Source organism: Dermochelys coriacea, chromosome 5 (assembly GCF_009764565.3).
Source record: "Dermochelys coriacea isolate rDerCor1 chromosome 5, rDerCor1.pri.v4, whole genome shotgun sequence".
In the NCBI taxonomy this organism is placed as follows: domain Eukaryota; kingdom Metazoa; phylum Chordata; order Testudines; family Dermochelyidae; genus Dermochelys; species Dermochelys coriacea.
This window is the reverse complement of record NC_050072.1, coordinates 101,083,271-101,102,644: the sequence shown is the minus strand read 5'-3', so window position 1 is coordinate 101,102,644 and position 19,374 is coordinate 101,083,271. Positions and strand designations below refer to the sequence as shown.

Genomic DNA, 19,374 nt, shown 5'->3' with positions numbered 1-19,374 from the left:
GTAAGGATAGAAATGCAGGTTCACTGCTCCAGGAGGGACCCTGGGGAGGAAATTTAGTCATGGTTCCTTTTCTGCTCCCCTTTGCTCATGGGGGAGAAAGTTAACTACTGCAGCCCTTTATAGTGTGTGGTTCACTTAATCCCCCTGCTTCATGGTAGCTGGCATGTTGAATAGGAGGTTGGGCAAAATCAAAGCTCCATGCCTTTCATCCTTTCTCTGCCCACCTGCTTGGGAGGAGTGTGAGTAGCCAGCATGAAGATCCTGCATTCCCAAGCCCCCACACCATTAGCCTTGATGAGGGATAATGTGATCAAGTATGGGGTGGGCTTGGTCCCAATCTAGCTTTTAGTTGATGTAATCTAAACCTAGTTAGTTGGTGGGTATGTGTAAAACCAGGCTCAACTTTCACCACTTTGGGAATTCTTTCTTTGTAAACATGGACCGGTTCAGCAGAAGCCAGGTAGATGTTTTAGTTGATAAATGATTGAGTCAGATTCATTGCTGACTCCCCATGTGCAATCCCAGTGAAGCCAATGAAGTGACAAGTCAGTGCTGAATGTGACCTTGTAATTCTATATGTGCCGAGCAAGCCCCTGAGACACCTTTGGAGGAAAAGTAGAGCTAAGTGAGAGATTTTTGGGGGGTGAGATGGAGTCTGAACTACTGATTTGATGGGCCACAAATCACAAAATCCATATGAGATGAGGCCAAGGAAGAGCTGAAAATTCAGGGAGCAGTTAAAGGGCGACAGAGCTGATTATAGTTGCAGAATGTGCTGGCCAATGGAAACTAGCAGTTTGGTAAAGAGTTTGCTAATGTATCAAACTCACACACTGACACATTCACAATTTTATCTTCTTCCTTTGCCTAGACCCTGCCTGCTCTTGCCAAGATCTAACAATTGCAACACAAACAGTTTACAGTGGTTGATACGATAGACAAAGAGGTCAGTGTCTGAATTCTCAAAAATAGCAGAAGTTTTTTTTGTGGCTATTGCTCTAATTCACCTCTCTGCGAGGTGACTTAGTGTACTTCCATAGGTTCATAATTATTTTAATTGGCCATGTCGAAGTACATATAAAGACATTAACAAATTTATTTGATAATTTTGGCATTTTAACTGACACTATTTTTTTCCAAAGCTCTGAATTATTTGAGCAAAAGAGAGAACCTTCAAGGTTGACAAAGTTGAGACTAAAATTTTGTCTTTACCTATGCTATGTGATTGAAGTACTACCTCACATGTGCTATGTATCTTTTGGAGAGCACTGTGTTGTGACCCTAAGTTCTGGGGTGAGTATGTAGTATTGGGGGGAAAGAGGGGTGGCAGCAGATGTTGGTCTTTGAACACTGTAAAATAAAGACTGTCCAAACCGTATAGAATTTGAGATTGTTCGGTATGCTTTTATCAGTCAAGAAAAGAGAGCTAAACTGACTGCTTATAATCTGTTTCTTATTGCCACAGGGGAACATTTTTATAACAATAGTAATGCCTGGAAGGGTATGGCCTATCATTCTTCTGTTAATAGAGCAAGAACAAAGGATAAGAGAAATGTTTATGGGAAAAGAAAATCTAATTTGGCTGGGACCAAGTTCAAAAACTGACAATTATTTTGAATTGTCTTACATTATGACTGGATGATTAGGTATAAATGCCGACCGGCCTGGTTTTATCCTAGCTATGAATTGTGCTTAAAAAAATCAAGTTACTTATAGTACTACACCAATACCCAACTTGTTCTTTTAGATCTAGTGGTTTTACTTCTTGGATAATAATTTAGGCAATGCAGGATCATAGGAACTGCATAGATGCAACTTCTGGCCAATAGCTGATCTGTGCTAGTGCTCGCTATAGTTTTAGTGCTTAAAGTATTGGATATTGATTTGTTTGGGGAGAGGGAACGTGCATTATTTTGTTTATTATTTAAGGCATAATATAATGGTACTCTCATTGTGCAAGAAAATCTAGTTCTGGAGTCGACATCATACCAATTGAGCAAGAAGAATCTAAACTACTGTTGCAGGTCATGGACACCCATGAGCTATTTATATTAACTGAGGCATGTTTGTTTTTATTTATATGCAAGGATAGCATCTGTTTGAACATGCTCTTGTTTGAACATGGTTACTTGTTACAAGGGCAGGTAAACATCTAAGATGTCTATGAATGAAATAGTTGTGGGGTGGAAAAGTCCTTATTTCTATCTTAGTTTTTTACTTTTGTGCACTTGTCAGTACTCTGTGCAGTCGGTTTTGCTGTTTTCCTTGATCAGTTAGGCCCTGGTCCTGCAAACACATACTTAGCTTTACATCCTGACTTAAATGGAACTACATTCCTGCTTGAAGTTAAGCTTGTGTGAAAGTTTGCAGGACTGGGGCCTTAAGTTGTCTTCCCATTTTTTGTGTGGGGGTCTCTTATGCAGCAACAGGGAGAGTAAAACAATGTTAAAAATTAGAAAATATACTTGTGAAACCACAAGAATTGACAGGGAGACACAGGAAGTAACTGAAACTGCTTTTACCATTTGTTTTAATTAACTAGACTTCAAGTTTATGGTGTCCTTTCAATTATGCAACCTTGTTGCAGTACATTTAAAATCAGATTTATACTATACTATTCTCTATAAGTGGTGCAAGATGAGATAAAGGTAAGGACGAATATCAAGAAAAAGGAAACAGAAATTAATAAAGAAAAAATCCTAGATCTTTCCCCTTTTTTACTTAAGGGGCTTAATTTATTTTCCAACACACATCAGAGTGTATTTAATTTCCAGGAAATCTTTCCAGGTATCTTGAAGCTTTGTGAACTCATCATTATATTCAGAAGTGTGTTTTTAAAAAAAAAAAAAGGCAGGGGGGCGGGCGCGGCAACCAAGCTATTAATTTTGTCAGATCTTTAGCTGTTTGAATATTGTATTACCTGGCATGCCCAAACGCAAGAAGCAGGCTCTTTATTTTCTGTACAACTGCAACAACATGATGGGGACATAAATAAACATGCCCAGGATTGTAAAAATACTACTTCCTTCACAGGAGTGATCCAGTACCTCTCAGGACACTTAAGACAATCAGTTCCTGTGATGATAAGCCACGATACACAAAGGAATAAAATTTTGAAAAGGGAATGTTTTAGTTCCCAGAGGCTTATTTCAAGAGGAAGAAATGAGCCTCTATAAAAGATAACTAATGTAAAATATTTTGGCTCTATTTTTTAAAACAGGATATAACTTTTTATTGGCTGAAACTCTGCTGCTTTTTTTAGTTGAAGTTGTTCCATGTCTAGTTTTAAACAATTGGTTATTTCCTGTTGGGGGAAATAGAGAAACAATTCCAGTATAATTCTATAATGGTTCTTGGTTAGAGTTTTGAAGAAATACAATGCTTGAGATATTAGGGGTTGACCTGCCACTGCAACAAACTAAGCCACATTTTTGTCATGACTTTTAAAAGTTTCCGGTAGGTTGATCTGTGTCCATCACAGCTATATTTGGATACAACCTGCTCCATTTTTCCAGTTTAAAATAGTCTTTTATTTATATTGACATGGGGTATTTGTTGTGCTGCTATGTGATGCACATATACACACAGTAGAATTCCGCTGTTTCAGAAGTAATCTCCATTTTCCAATTCTTTTCGAAAAAAAAATTGGACTCAGTCTTTTTTCCCCCTTCTCCTCCAAATTGGGTGCAAGAGTGTACATGGATTTCTTAACTTGAAGAACTATTGCCCAGGTATTGCTCAGATTTTAAATGCCCAGAATTCTGTTTTCATTGGTACTTTTTTCTGCCTGCAACCCCAGGTACAAACCCACATTTTCATGGTAAGAATGAAGACCAAGGCCCCAACCCTGTAAGCACTTAAATTCAATGGGACTACTCTCATAGGTAAAGTTATTCCCTGTGTGTGAGTGTTGGTAGAAATAGGGTCTCTTTCAAAAGTTGCTTTACAAGCTTACAGTTAGAAGTAGGAACTCTTTCAGGTCATGGTTTTGTGGTGGGGTGTGTTTTTTGTGTTTTTCTTTGTTTAAAGTATTGAATTCAAGTATTTAATTTAAATGTAATCCAGAGCTCAGGCTGCAGCCTGAGGCCCCCCTCCCTGAGTCAACTGACCCAGGCCAGCTGCAGGTTTCTTTATCCCTGTGCAGACATACCCTCAGAGCCCAGGTCAACTGACTCAGTCTCATACTATGGGGCTAAAAATACAGTGTAGATATTTGGGCTTGGGCTAGAGCCTGGGCTCTGAAACCCAGTGGGGAGGTTGGGTCTTGGAGTAGGGTTGCCAGGCATCCAGTTTTCGACCGGAACACCCAGTCAAAAAAGAACCCTGGTGGATCTGGTCAACACAGCTGAATGGGCTGTTAAAAGTCTGGTTGGCGGTGCAGTGGGGCTAAGGCAGGCTCCCTGCCTGCCCTGGCTCCGCACGGCTCCCAGGCATGTCCGGCTCCTAGGCATGGGGTGGCCACAGGAGCTCTGTGCACTGCCCCCACTCCAAGCGCCAGCTCTGCAGCTCCCATTGGCCCAGAACTGCAGCCAATGGGAGCTGCAGAGGCGGCGTCTGCAGGCAGGGGCAGCACACAGAGCCCCTGTAGCTACCCCTGCGCCTAAGAGCCGGACATGCTTCTGGGAGCCGTGCAGAGCCAGGCAGGCAGGGAGCCTGCCTTAACCACACTGGGATACCAACTGGGAGCTGTCTGTGGTAAACCCTGAAGCCCGCACCCTGAACTCCCTGCCCCAGCCCTGAGCCCCCTCCTGCACTCCAAACCCTCAGACCAGAGCCCCCTCGTACACTTCAAACCACTCATTCCTGGCCCCATCCCAGAGCCCTCACCCCTTCCCGTACCCTGGCCCCAGCCTGGAGCCCCATCCCACACCCTGAACCCCTCATGTTGGAGCCCACACCTCCAGCCAGAGCCCGAGCCCTCCCCCCGCATCCCTAACCCCTGTCCCAGGCTGGTGAAAGCAAGTAAGGGTTGGGGAGAGCGAGCGACGGAGGGAAGGGGGGATGGAGTGAATGGGGGCAGAGCCTTTGAGAACGGATGGGGCAAGGGTGTTTGGTTTTGAGTGATTAGAAAGTTGGCTCCCCTATCTTGTAGCCCAGGCTCCAGCCCAAGCCCAAACATCTACATTGCTATTTCTAGCCCCATAGCTCAAGGCCAAGTCAGTTGACCCGGACTCTGAGGGTATGTCTGCACAGGGATAAAAAAACAAGCAGCTGGCCTGGGTCAGCTGACTCAGGGAGGGGAGTCTGAGACTCCCTGCCATGGGTCTTTTTTGCAGTGTAGATGTACTCTGTATGACTTACATATGTATGGCTTAGAGCCTGGGCTCCAGCCATACACAGTATGACAGACAAGAGATAAATGTGGGACTTGAGAGCTTGCTGGATGAAAAGCCACTTCAAAAATGTAGGGTGGAATTTGTCTTCCAGTGGGATTAGTGTTCCTAAATCCTTAGAAGCTAGTGAAAACCTCACCCTTAAATTATAGCCACTGTATTTTTGGCCCAAAAATGTGGCAAAATCTGCAGATTAGTCCAAAAAAGATGACTTTCTATTTATTTATCTATTCAGATTAAATGTAGTCACTCTAGAATGGATAGTAAAATACTAAGTGCTCCTTTATCAATCTGGAGGACTATTAGGTAGAGAAATAAGACGAAAAGTTCATAGATTGGCCTCTTTTTCTGGCATATAGCTTGAATAATTTTATAATACGCTATTCACTCAGCTACATTTCGAGTCCACTCTGTTGCAGAGATAAGTAAGAAAAGTTATCATTGCACTAGCACCATATTGAGGTATTCTAGCCAAAAAATAATATGCAGAAAAATCCAAACAAAGTGTGCGTTATTCTGCTCCAAATCTGCTGTCATTATTCAAAGTGTTAACCCCACCCCCACACATACACACACTTCTAGTTTCCAACATAACTCTTCATATGAGAGAGTCAGAGTGTCCTAACTTGTATAGCTGTATCATTGCACCATCTAGTGAAATATGGAGTCTATAATGTACATGCTTTGGACTGGGACATGAAGCTATGCTGATTTATACCTGCTGAGCATCAGGCTCACAGTATACAGAAGTGATTTCTAGATATCTAATGGACCATTGGAGGGATTTGGGGTTGTTTATTTGATTTTTAGGGTTTCAGCATTTAACTCTATATGTAAGGAGTCTGTTGCCGCCTTACTAACATTCAGTGGCGGTGTTTTGGTTGGCTAGCTCCAGTACTAAAAAGGGAAGGGTCTATGGGAAACCAGGACCCTGAGACTGATAGTCCCCAGGAACAATGGGGAGAGGCCAGTGCTCCAGGTCAGCCTGAATGACAGGGCGTGAGCAGGCTAATCAGGGAGTCAGGAGGCCAGGGAGATCCTGTCCTCCGGGTGAGCTGGATTTGCCTGGGTCAGACAGAGTGGGGCCGAGCTAAGGAGAAAGTAGGGGCCCAAGCTAAGCTGGGGAGCAGAGCTGTGCCAGATCCAGAGGGATCAGAAAAGCAGCCCAGAGAGAATAGACTTGCCCTGGGAGCAGAGCTGCAGCAACCAGAGCCAGAGGGGCCAGAAAAGCAGCCCAGGAAGCAGGTCAGTGCTGGGAGCAGAGTCACAGAAGCAGCCTTGAGAGCAGAGCTGCAGCAACCAGAGGCAGAGGGGCCAAAGAAGCAGCCCAAGGAGCTGGAGGCAGAGCAGCAGTGCAGAGCCAGAGTGGTGGATCTGGGGCTGCAGCAGTCTGGAGCTGGGTGCGGTGAGCAGCTGGGGACAGCGAGGGGGACCCTGGGCAGCAGGCCCAGCACAGGGAGACGCCTCAGCCAAGGGGCTCTGCAGGCCAGGCTTGAATCATAACCCCAACAGGGCGGGGGCGACATTGGGAAGATCCTACCACTTAGAGCCTGAGAGCGTGTGGCCACCACCAGAGCAAGTGTCCAACCCACAGCATCCCTGCAGCACAGCCAGGGCCTGAGAAGAAGGCCTGGGACTTACTAGGAACAGACTGTGAACTGCCCTGACATTCCAGAGACACTCTGTGCACCAGGTGTAGGTGGGTAGGGCTTGTCAGGATAAGGGTTTGATGGGCCTGCTTAACTAGGGAGCCCCAGCTGCTGCCGAGGGGACGCCGCATGCTGGGTTCCTGCTTCCCCCCGCGATTCACCTATCCCCTTTTTCTCCATCTCATCCCCCTCCCTTCACTCCCACATTCCCCTTCCCAATGCTTCTCCCCCCGTCCCTTCCCTTCCCTTCCCTTCCCTCATTTCCCCCAGCCCCATCATGGGCACTCAGTGTTGCACAGAATAGAAAACAGGAAGGCTCCCAGCACACAAAAGGGGAGCACAACTGGCACTAGGATCCAGGAGGCGGTGTTCAGCTGCAGAATAAGAGGAGCCTAGACACTGCCTGCTTCAGCTGGGCAGCTCTGCGCTTGCAGAAATTTGGGGGAGGGGAGAGTGGCAAGTAACCCCATGTGTCCTCCCATGCCTCTATGCCCATAGTCCCATCAGCACTCCCTCCCCACGCGACTTCTTTTTGCTTCTGTGCCGTTTTCTGCAGGGAAACACGGGAATTCTGCAGGCAGGAGGTCATTTTCTGCGGGCGCGCAATCATGCAGAATCCCCCCAGAAGTAAAGGATTATGCAGTATACACAGTAATATGGAAAATTATATAAATTGCCACCTTTCATAGTATTTTCTATTTGTGATTCTTTAATTAGCTTTATTTCATGTCATTGGGGAATAATTTTTTTTTTTTTAAATCTCAAGACTACTTATTTTAAAAACAAATCCAAAATCTATGGTAACTTTTCAGTGTGTTTAAAAGTATTTTACTTTGTATGAGCAGTGTATCTCTAAAGCCTTTTTGACACTCGGAAAACTTTGAAAATTTCCCACCATTGCTAACACCACTTCTGCTTTACCCGTGTTAACGACTCTGGATGTGCAAGTATAGATAGGTAGCCGGTTGTGCCTGTCTGTTAAAGATCATATTAATGAGCCCTGCTCTGAGCAGGATTAGATGATGTTTTTTTAAATCATAAAATAGTTTTAGCAACTCTAGTAAACTTTTGCAAAATTTCCTTAGTGCTCTAAAGGCCTAAACCTGATTTATAATGGAATAGGAAAGGCTTTTCCCTTTGATCCTTGTTTACACTAGGAAAATTGGGCTTCTTAATTCTCCACCAATGTTTGCAACAGTAGCGGTAGTGGAAACAAGACTTGGATGTTTTTACTTCAATATCATCTAACCCCGCTCTCAGTAGCATGATGACTGTACCTATGTCCACTAGAGGCAGTGCCCTCCCTATGTATTCCATAGCAGTCTGGTACTAAATTCTGCCTCACAGTCCCTGGATTCTGTGGTATAATTCTGCAGCAAGGGGTAGAAACAACAGCAAATTTTGTGGCTCTAACTACAGTTTCCATCATGAGTCCATGTTTCTTCCCAACTTTCCTATTGTAGATACAACCTTTCTTTGCAAAATGTGACTACGTTTGCTGCTAGAAGGGAGGGAAGAAAGCTGGGCGGCAGCATGGTCCAGTGGCTAGAGCATTGGATTGGAAATAGAGGCCTGCGTTCTGTTCCTGGTTCTGCCTATGAAATAGGGTGTCTCTTCACTAAGCAAAAACATATGTCCTTAGCTCTTTGTTCGCTTACTCGAGTTAACTAACACAAAGTAAAATCCTAGTGAAGCCAATGCAATTTTTAGTCTTCATCCATGTTAACAAGTTGAGTTAGACTGTGGGGGAGCCTAGGATTTAACCTGACCTGCTAACTTGTGTGAAAACTACAGATTTCCTTGGAGGCACTAAGATTTTTAACTTGTGTTAGTTAACTTGAGAAAGCTAATTCAAAGAGATAAGGACACACCTTATTTGTCTCCCTGTAAAGACAAGTCCATCATGGCTAAATCACTCCACCTCCCTATGCCTCAGTGTCTCCATTGGTAAAATGAGATTTATAATACTTTTCTTTATAAAGTGCTTTTTCATAGTGCTATATGGGACAAGTCTTTAGAAAGATTGTGCACTTGAACAAAACTCTGTGTACCAAATTACTTTCCATGTGAAAAGCATGTCTTGTTTCTCGAGGACTGGCATTCAGTTGCTAAACGAGTGCCAGATAGTGGGTGTCTATTAATACTTGTATGATAAGTAGTATTTATTATTTGATTTGGGGTGATATGACATTGACTTCACACTGCAAGTTTGTGTATCCTTGTAATACATCCGTCTGGAGAGAAAGGTAGTTCCTTGCTTTGCTTGTGTGGCAGGTAGCAGCACCAATCATGTTGCATATAGCACTGTGTCATCATTACTTGTAGTACTGTCTTGTCTTCTCCCCAGTTTTCTCCGCTTCACTGGGAAGCGGTTGCACGCTACTCCTCGTGCTGCTTCTCCTCAACATCTGTGAAGTTAATCAGAATGGACCAGCAAGAGAAGAAAGGCAAGCAGTGTTCCCATTGTGATCATCCTTTGGAAGCTACTTTTATGGGTCCAGTTTGTCTCTGTTGTCCAGGAACCTCTGAGCCATTCAGCGATCCGGAACTCTGCTTCTCAGTGCCTGTCAGCTGCTCTTTTGAAGGAGTTATTTCAGCAGCACAGAAGTCTGCATGGGAGGTAGGAAATTCTCCTCTTATTCCTCCCTCTGCTCCAAGATTATCTGTGGAAGATGTGACCTTGCCTCCCACTTTTTTGCCAGACAGTGCCTCTCTTATCATTAAGGCATTTGTGAAGACTCCTTCTGCTTCCCAAGCACTCTGTCAAGATTAGCAGACCAGTGACTTTACAAAGGGCTTTCACAGCTCCACCTTGCACAAAAGCGGTTCCTTTTACTTCAGCTCCTACAACTCCAAAGGAAGCGAAGATGGATAGCAGAGAGTATAGAGGATTATCAGCCATAGGGAATTCAGTGCAAGCAATGTCCCTGATTCCTTTCATAAATGACTCCTTTGAGGAAGGGGAAGTGATGTCCTCTGAGCCTGAGAAAGGGCCATATGAACTACATTCATCCAGCAAATCCCTGATGGAAGTAAAGGGGAGATCCTCTACCAAGGTTACCCAAGTCTCCTCTGACTTCATTGAGGAAGGGGAACTGGTGTCCTCCGAGCCTGAGGAAACACCTGGTGAAACAGACTCATCTCAAAGATTCCTGATTGAGGATCTACCCTATCTGTGCAAATATTTTATGAAGCAACTCAGGCTAAAACGTTATATCTCACGAAGTGGCTCAAGGAAATTGCCCCATCTTGTGGAGGAGAAGCCAGATGATACCATTCCCCTTCACGCATCCATCAGTGCCTTAATTAAAAACATCTGGCAGGCTCCAGATGCTCAGTTTATATTACCTACTCATCTGACTAAGCTTTACAAACTTCCAGCTGAGAAAGGTAAGCTGTGGGCCTCTGCACAAAGAGTTGATTCTGTAATAGCATCTCTCTTCACTAAATCTTCATGTCCTGTTGAGGGAGAAAGGCCTGTTCTCACGGACCCTTTAAAATGTAAGGTAGATGAGGCTCTTAAGAGTGCCTATGAATTTGCTACCATCCAGCTTTCAGTCTCCATTTACTCCCTGTGTGCAGTTAGGTCACTGGTGGAATGGCTAAGGAAATTATTGCCCCACTCTAAGAGGCCTGTTTCTAGGTCATCTCGCAAGGTGTGCACCCTTTGTGACCTGGCATCCCGCTATCTTCATGATGCAGCCCAGGATTCCCTCCACCTGGCTGCCCATAACATAGCAATTCTCACAGTGGCTAGGAAAGCCCTCTGGCTCTGTCCCTTAACAGGTGGAGAACTTTCAGCCAAACTCAAACTTGTTGGCTTTCCTTATGATGAGGGTCATCTCTTCGGGGAAGCCTTAGACCAGGCCTTAAAGGATCTTTTGAAGAGTACAGTTATGCCAGGAGATCACGAAAAACCTCAGGCCTCTAACTCCTACCGTGCCGCCAACAGGCCTAACAAGGGTGTCAGGTATCCTCTTTCCTCATATAGACCTGGCAGGTATAGTTACAGGTATCCGGTAAACCAGTTTTTTCACTTCCCTGGCTACAGGGGAAGAGGTCGGACCAACGAATACCAGCCTCACCAAGAATTCTGACTATCTTTCCCCTCAACAGAGGGTGGCAACAAGGAGGAAGCTTTTGGTTTGTCTCAATCAATGGAAAGAAACTGCCTCCAACAGCAGGCTTCTCTCCTTTATTTTCTGAGACCCTCTGGGTCAAGAACTTACACCTCTCCCTTATATTTTCCTCTCCTCGCTGCCCCAAGTCCTGGGGAAAAAAGACATAGTCCTGCTCATTGTGCATCACCCGCAAAATATTCACATCCTCATTCCATTCCACCCAGAGAAGAGGTTCACAAGCATCTAATTTGTTTATTTAGAAGTCTGCAAGGAATCAGGGAGCAACCTTCACATCCTGAAGAGGTCCTAACTAGAATCCACATGAACTGTGGATCACCAAGATTCTTATCTCCACATGCCATCCACTTCCTAACAGTGGCAATTTTGCCTGGGGAATTATCGCCTGCAGTAATGAATTCCTTTCACCATTGCCTTGGTCTCAGGTCTCTCTGGCTAGATGAAGACTGTCTTCGCAGCCCAGTTGAGAACAGGTGGTGTGGAGCTATTGGTACATCACTTGGAGAGTTGTTTGTTTCAGGGAGCCTTCTTACCAGTGGCTTGGGGAGTTCCAATTGTGAAGATATTAAAATATCTCATTCTGGAGGTGAACAAGTCCAAAAGTCTGCTGTCTCCTACTCAGCATATGACTTTGGGTGCCTGTTTCTTGATATATGTGGGAAGAGCATCCCACTGTTTTGCAGCAGAAGCAAGAAAAGTCAGGCATTTTGTATAGACGCTTTTTTGCTCTGGCGGAATCGGTCTTTCATCTCTCTTTCCCTCAGTTACTATGCTGTACAAAAGGGTTGGCAAGACCCAAGCAAAGAAGGCCCCCTGTATTGTAATCGCTCCCTCTGGTCCAAGCAGGTGTGGCTTGTAGGTCTGGTTCTAATACTGTTGGATAGATCCTGGTTCCTCCTGCAAGTTTTTAACTTCTCACGGCTAGGCACTGTCAACCTATTTCATTTTTTGTTACATTTTTCCTATTTAGTATTTACTTTGTGTTTGGAATGCTGTGGACACTCAATCTGGGGACAAGAGGAGAGCCAAGACAGGGCTACCAGTGAGTGCCAAAATCTGTGCTTCCGTTTAATGGTCCTGCTGCCTGTTGCTTGAATAAAATAAGCAACAGGACATCAGAGATACAGAAACAATATTTACAGGTAAAAAATGTTCTTCTGGATGGATTTTTATTTATTTATTTGTTTTAAATTCTGTTCCTCCAAGCTCTGCCAGATCATTTGTACTTGCCCATTTTACTTTTATTTAACTCGTTCTTCTACTTAAATGGGTCTATCCATGCTTTGAATTTGGGTTTCTGATCATTCTGTTTTAGTGATGTCGTGGTGTTTTTACCCATCCCAGACCTGTGCCCTCTCTTTGGATTTCTTGCAACTGACCATTTTTGTTGGTTGATATTATTATTTTATTACTTTAATATAATGTATGGGGGTGCAGCGGAATATGTGTATTTTACTTGCTTTTGGCCTGTTTTGTTTGTTTTGGTTTTTTTGTTTTTTCCAGACTTGCTGAGCATGTAACTCTTAGGTCTCAATCCTACAAGCTACTGAGCATTCTGACCCTGATCTAGCAAAGCATGTGGCTGCAATGGGACTCCTTGAATGCTTAATGTTAAGAGGTTTGCCAAGTCAGGCCAGAGAGCACAGCACCTGCAGGGTGGAGCCCCCATTTTGCTGCACATTATGGATGAACAGCATTTCTTAAAAATCAGGCCACCTTTATATTTGCTATGCCACTAGTTGTTTTGGTGGAGGAAGAACTATGAAATTTCAAAACTATTTTGTGAACTAACATTTGTTTAAAGTATGAAGTTATTTTTGAGTAACTCCATACTCCTTTGGGATGCAAAGTCAAGCTTGTTAGTCCTAAATTCATGCAAAACAACTTTTTCCTTGTTGGTGCTGAAGGAACAGTGCTTGATGTAGTAGAATGTGTTGTTGGCAGTTGTCTTGGAAGCTCAATGTTGTTTCCATTCTAGCCCTCCTGGTGAGTGCAGAGAAATATAGGAGATTACGTGGGCAAGCTTGCAAAGCAGGGCTTTGCATTAAACCTGTCCTGTGGAAAAATGACATGATGTTTTCCAGTGTTGCATGAATCTTCAGCAGTTTACAAATGTGCTCCAACACCGAAAGATGAAATATACATGCTATTTTGTGTGTGTGTGAACATGTTTAACTTGCCACAAATGCCTGTTTCTCTGTGTTTGACATTTAAGTTAACTTTCTGTGAAGCTTTCTTATATAAAGCCTAGGAGGAAAGATTGTAGGTATAAATCTGCAAAAGTTTACAGCATTCAGTGATAATGGACTGATAGTTTATTTTACAGTAAAGTGATCTCTTTAGGGTGTATGGCTAACTTTTTGTCCTGTTCTTATTGATTTAGTATTCAGGAAAAAACAAAACAGTATTTGCAGTCACTGAGAGACTGGCATAAGGTTCCTCTTTAATATTTTGCTCACTTTTTGTTTGCTGGAGCTAAATAAGGCCCTAATCCTGCAAGCATTTATGCATATGAATAATTTTACATACATGAGTAATCCCTTGAGATCAGTGGGATTACTCACTTGTGTAAAGTTAGTCAGGTCCATAAGAAATTTGAAGGATTGGGGCCTAAGAGTTCAGCTTTAAGATTTATTATGGTCACAGGTTATTACTATAAAATACTACTAGCATAGTCTGACTTTTTAAATAACCACAAATGTACATCTTGTCTTAAAGTTTCAGGTATATTTATAGGAAAAAATATCATAAGTATTAATTATTTAGAATTAAAAAAACCTCATGCATATTAATCTGTGATGAGACATTTAAAGTTAATTGTCTTAATTCGTTTTTTGTGTCTCATAAGTGGAGCTTGCTTAGGTATTAGATTTTTCTTCTTTGCGTTTTGATATGTTACTGTGTGAAATGACAGCAGGATTTGTTGAGTATGTAGGCCAGTATTGTATTAGAATTACATAACATGGTTGACTGGTGGAAACTGATGAAAAGACTGGGATGCACAGATTATATACCCTGCAACAATGAAGACAGCTCAAGCTCTACAGAGAATGTGGGCACATGCAGTGAAAAAGTTGAGGATTTTAAAAGGGCATGTGAGTTGTTTTTACATTATATCTTGCTACAAGCCTCCCTACACTTTCACACCCAGGTATTGTTTTTTTTAAAAAGTGTGTGTTTGGTAACTCAGTAATAAGAAATTATATAAATATGTGATAATTATCAGCAAGGATTGTATGTTCTATACACAGTGTAATTTTTATTCTAGCAAATTGTCATTCAAAATTTCCACCCTTGAATAGTTTTGTAATCAATGGGCTACTGATCCATTTATTCTAGCTATTAATAAGGCATCTATCACCTTGGTATCTGAGCACCATAAATATTTAAACAAATCCTGATGCTGATATTTTAGTTGGAAGTATTGTACTGGCTGAAGTCACTACTGAACTCATATTGGCTAATTACAGTAAGTTTCATTTATATAGAAAATACCACAGTTCTAGTTGAAGGAAAACCTGAGTAAACTCGCCAAATAGTTACTTTTAGTAATTTGATAAATAAATAGGGTTCTTTTCTTTTGCTTGTGCCTCTTGTCAGCAGTTCTCTCTCTGTGTGTCGGTAATGCAGTAACCATTGTGTTCCTGTGAGACTTTTTAAAAGAAACAAAAACCATAGTCTCCCTTTGCATTTCTTTACAGCTAGCCAATGACATGAAAAAGTCTCAAGAATAAAAGGTGCTTTTTTTTCTTGGTGCATTTAGAGTAGAGACGCATCTTCTGCTTTAGGATACTGATTTCTAACAAAGCAGGAATTTTGCTCTTTGATAGAGGGTTAAATCCTAGTTCTGATACAGTCAGAGCTCCTCAGCTGGTGATTTGTAACATTTGTAGTCTTTCCCTCCCTCTCATTCTCCTTCTTTCCATTAATCTGTCTGTATTGGTTAGCATCTCAGCACTGGCAAGCAGCAGTACATTTTATAATATTCAAGAGATTATTAGTTGGAGATTTAGGGCAGTGCAGATGTTTTCAGGGCCTGATAGACTACCAAAGTGACCATTCAGTACTGTACATTATATAGCCTGTGTAATTTTATCAGTATGTCAAGAACTAGTTGTCCTATCTTGGTATTAGATTTTTCCTTCCTTGATTTCTTTTCATGACCAGCTAACATATTTCTAAGCGTGACTGTCCTTTTCCACTGACGCTGATCTGCTCAGTCTCCACTGCTGGCAGTCTACCAGATAGCTGTGAAGAGACTTCGCTGCTGGATGTTCAGCCTCCAGAGTCTGAACAAAGTCCAGGCATTGTCCCAGTCTTAAGGTCCCTAGGCACAATCTCAAGGTGCAGATCCTGTCTAGCACTCTGTCCTGACAGCTGTGACCAGGCGCTCCCCAGCCCAGACCCTGGAACCAGTGCTAGCCCCTCCAAATACTGCTGTATCTTTACACACCTTCTCCCAGAACTCCACCCAAAGTTTGCATTTTGAAGGGGCCACATGGTGGGTATAGTATATAACACACAGACACTTTGCACAGAAATCTAACACAGAATCGCTCTTTATTTAATCACAAGAAATGTACAGATCTGTAATAAATAAATACATTAAATAAACCCTACATGCATTTTCCTACCTCCCTTTCCTTATCACTCTAGACTCTAGAGCATTCTTTGGGTTAGGCTCAGGATTCGTTCAGAGTCCTTGTGTTGTAACACATGGCTTGTGTTCTGAAACATGGAGCCTTTTCCCTAGGTCAGCTTGCTTCCTTTGACCTTGGCCAGTCTATTCCTTTCCTCTCCATCACTGGACACCTTAATATGCCCAGGGCCGGCTTCAGAATCTTGAGGGGAGAAACAGTAAGTCTATTTGAAATATACACCAAATTTAACTGACTGATTCATTTTACACTAAAAATGTTTTGGCTGTTGGTGGGAGGAGTCCTTTCAGATTTTACCACTACTAGCCCACAGCCTGTTGCAGAAATTAAGCCCAGCTGCTTGTCTTTCTAATTTTAGAGATCATTTGATATTTGCTCACATTTTTAAGGCTCTCTTCAAGGGAAACTGCAGGATGGAAATGACAGCTGAGATCCCCCTGCCCCCAAGCCAGTACTGCATATAGTTTAAAAAACAAATGAGAAAAGCAGAACCGAAAACGCATCAGTTCCCAAGGATTTTTTTCTGTGCAGGATTCTCCCACATGTTGGAAGAAGGTAGAGAGAGACAACAAAGTAGCAACTAGCAGCAGCAATTTAACTGTCTAGTTATACTGTCCAGCTGGTGACATGGGAATAGCTGGAAGCACCATTATTTGACAGATGATGATTTCACTGACCATGTGTTTCAGCAAGTAGGTTAATCTACTCAACCCAGGGCAAGAATGCTTTAATAGTAATGATTTTAACTCTGTAACTCTTTGTCTGTCTCTGTCTCTGTCTCTGTCTCACTAGGCTAGATGAGAAGATAGATGTTTTAAAATACCTATTTCTATAGGTTTTAACACTACCTCCTCCCTCCATAAAACCTCTGCTTTGATTTTTATAGTGTATTTTTGTTAGTTGTAGTTCTAGATCTAGATCTTGATTTGTAGGATCTACTAACTTCTGAATTAGAAAATTTAGATTATCTACCCATTTTTAGAGAGACAGTATTGGTGTATTATTAATATAAAGATGTTTGTATTGATGTATTTCTGTATTATAAACTGTTTAAGAGTAAGGAATATTTTGGGTGTCCTTAAATAATGTTTGGAGCAGGGGCTACAAGCTTTTTTTCATCCAGTGACCCCACAGTGAAACACGACCACCTAATCCAGGTGTACCCAGAATCCGCTTTGTGGATTCTTTCCCTGTGACGCTTCATGGGGTCTTTGATCATCCAAGAGAACAGAAACAACTGTGTGCTTAATGGTCTGCTGCTGCAATAAAACAACGGTACTGGAAACATTGGGTACACTTCAAAATAGCTAATTAAGATGGGGATAGCCTAATAGAGGTGAACTTATTGTAGTGTTAACTGTACTTCTAAAACAACTACACTTATGCACTTCCTTCCTTCACGTCTATCCCTTTCTTGATTAGTTGTTAAAGCTGGTCAAAGTTCTATTTAAACTATTTTTCTATGGAAAACTGGGGTTTTGTGTAACAGAATTTTTTGCAAAAAGTGTCTGCTTTCCATGAAACATGTCTACTTTCAGTAGACAAACTGAAGTGAACATCGTTTTTGTTCATAAACAGAAAATTTCCATTCAGAAATGCTACCTTGGTGCCCCATGGGATTGTTAGTTCTTTTTTCTCTGTGGGCCAGACACACACTGCAAGATTACATCTCCACTGTGCGCAGCAGCCATGTGATTCCTGTGATGCACCACAGCGTCTCGGCAAGAAGGGAGACTGTGGTGCATCATGGGAGATGTAATCCAGCCAAGTCTGTTACCCTGGCTCCCTAACATCAATGAGTTTTCTTATTTACTTAGGTTTGGATGTTTTTCTTCTTCCTAAACCTTATTGCTGCTAAGTTAGCATCTCGGGGAGGGGGTTTCCACTTATAAATACTCTTTAGCGCTGGAATCTTATTAATTATGATGTAGAATTCAAAGTCAGATTTCCAGTCATTGATTAGGAAAGGATTCTAAATTGCCCTTTGTCTTGAATTTGCAATATTTTGTCCATTTTCAGAATTCAGACAGTTAATGGCAATATGTTGTGATTTATTTTTTATTGGCCTTGGGAATGTTCCATACACAGGGTGTTACCAGAGTGTATGTACGGGTGCACACACACATGCAGGTGCACACACAAAGGGGTGTGTGTGTGTATATATATACAAATTCTAATATACATTCCTTCTCCAATTTTTTTCATTTAGTCTCATTGTCATTTGACATAAAAACAAATGTGTTCTATAGCTGACGTCATAGAATACTTAAAATAGTTGTTTCAACAGTTTCTGAAATGGGACCTTCCAGATTTTATTTTGGGGTAGTTATTTGTTTATGTTGCTTGTTGGTTAATTGCTTTTTGGTTTTGGTTTTTGTGTAACAGGCCCCAGGCATGGAAGAGTTGATATGGGAACAGTACACTGTGACCTTACAAAAGGTGAGAGCTTGTGTTTATATTTTTAGTTTTCAGATGCTCTATTGCTCCTTTTATTTTAAACACGTGCTACTACAATTTTTATTAACGTATTTGGAGCTGAAACTTAGTTATTTTTGTTGACCAAAATGGATATTTCTCATCTTGAGGTTTTTTTCAATGCTGGGTAATCACAAAATTCTCATGATTTTTTAAATCTGTTTTTAAAAGACTCATAAAATGCCTTCTTTATTACTATTCAGTTTTGAGCAATGACGGTCTAAATGCAATATGTACCAGCCAAATAGATAAATATGTAATTGATTAAAAAACAGGATAACCCTGTTAGCAGATACAGTTACCAGGGGTACTTCATAATCTCAGATGTGGAGCTGCATTGCAAATACATTGAGAAATCAATGGAAATGTATACCATTATGCTGAAGGGTAGAATCTGATGTAAAAATTACTGTAATCATGATTAAGGCTGCAATTCTGTCACGGCGGTCGTGGAAGTCATGGATTCCGTGATTTTCCATGACTTCTGCAGCTGCAGCGGCTGGTGCAGCTGAGCCCGGGAAGCGCTCAAGCACAAGCAGTCCTAGGGGCAGCCCGAGCAGCGGCCCCAGGGATCGCCTGAGCATCCATCCCAGGGGTGGCTGGGGCGGTGACCCCAGAGGCCATCGGGAGAGCCGTCCCCAGGGGCCTCAGAGCAGTGGGCCACCAGAGGCAGTCATCCCCCATTGCTGGAGCATGGGGGCCCAGGAGCAGAGATTTAGTAATAGGTATTTATAGTAAAATCATAGACAGGTCACGGGCTATGAATTTTTGTTTATTGCCTGTGACCTGTCCATGACCTTTACTAAAAATACCCATGACTAAATCTTAGCCTTAATCATAATTATCAAATGCATGTGCTGCAATTACATGAAAGAATAGTACAACATGTACGACTCTCAATTTTCCTCTATTAAAGGCAATGTCAGATATTTCTATCTTTTGAAAACAAATTTTATTTCTGCACATTTTGGGGATTGCAAGGATGGTTCTACACACTTTTGCATTGCCTGGACATGCCAGGCCCTGGAGCAAAATAGAGCAGCTCTGATGTTCTCTCTCTGTCCTGCCTGACTTTGGCCCCGCTAGGCCATTTGAATGGCCCCGGGATCAGCTAAAGGTT

The 19,374-nt window shown here is 42.3% G+C and overlaps 1 protein-coding gene across 14 annotated transcripts in view; it reads left to right on the top strand.

The window, feature by feature from the left end:
- The window catches only part of TJP2 (tight junction protein 2), a 94,173-nt gene that overhangs the window by 46,285 nt on the left and 28,514 nt on the right, over window positions 1-19,374 (top strand). For 13 of the 14 annotated variants that reach the window (XM_038402935.1, XM_043515432.1, XM_038402937.2 and 10 more), the window contains one exon: window positions 18,165-18,218. In XM_038402935.1, the coding sequence (XP_038258863.1) occupies window positions 18,165-18,218 (54 nt within the window). Of the gene's footprint in view, window positions 1-915; window positions 1,294-18,164; window positions 18,219-19,374 lie in introns of those variants that run through there. The other variant, XM_043515427.1, reaches the window with a different exon arrangement.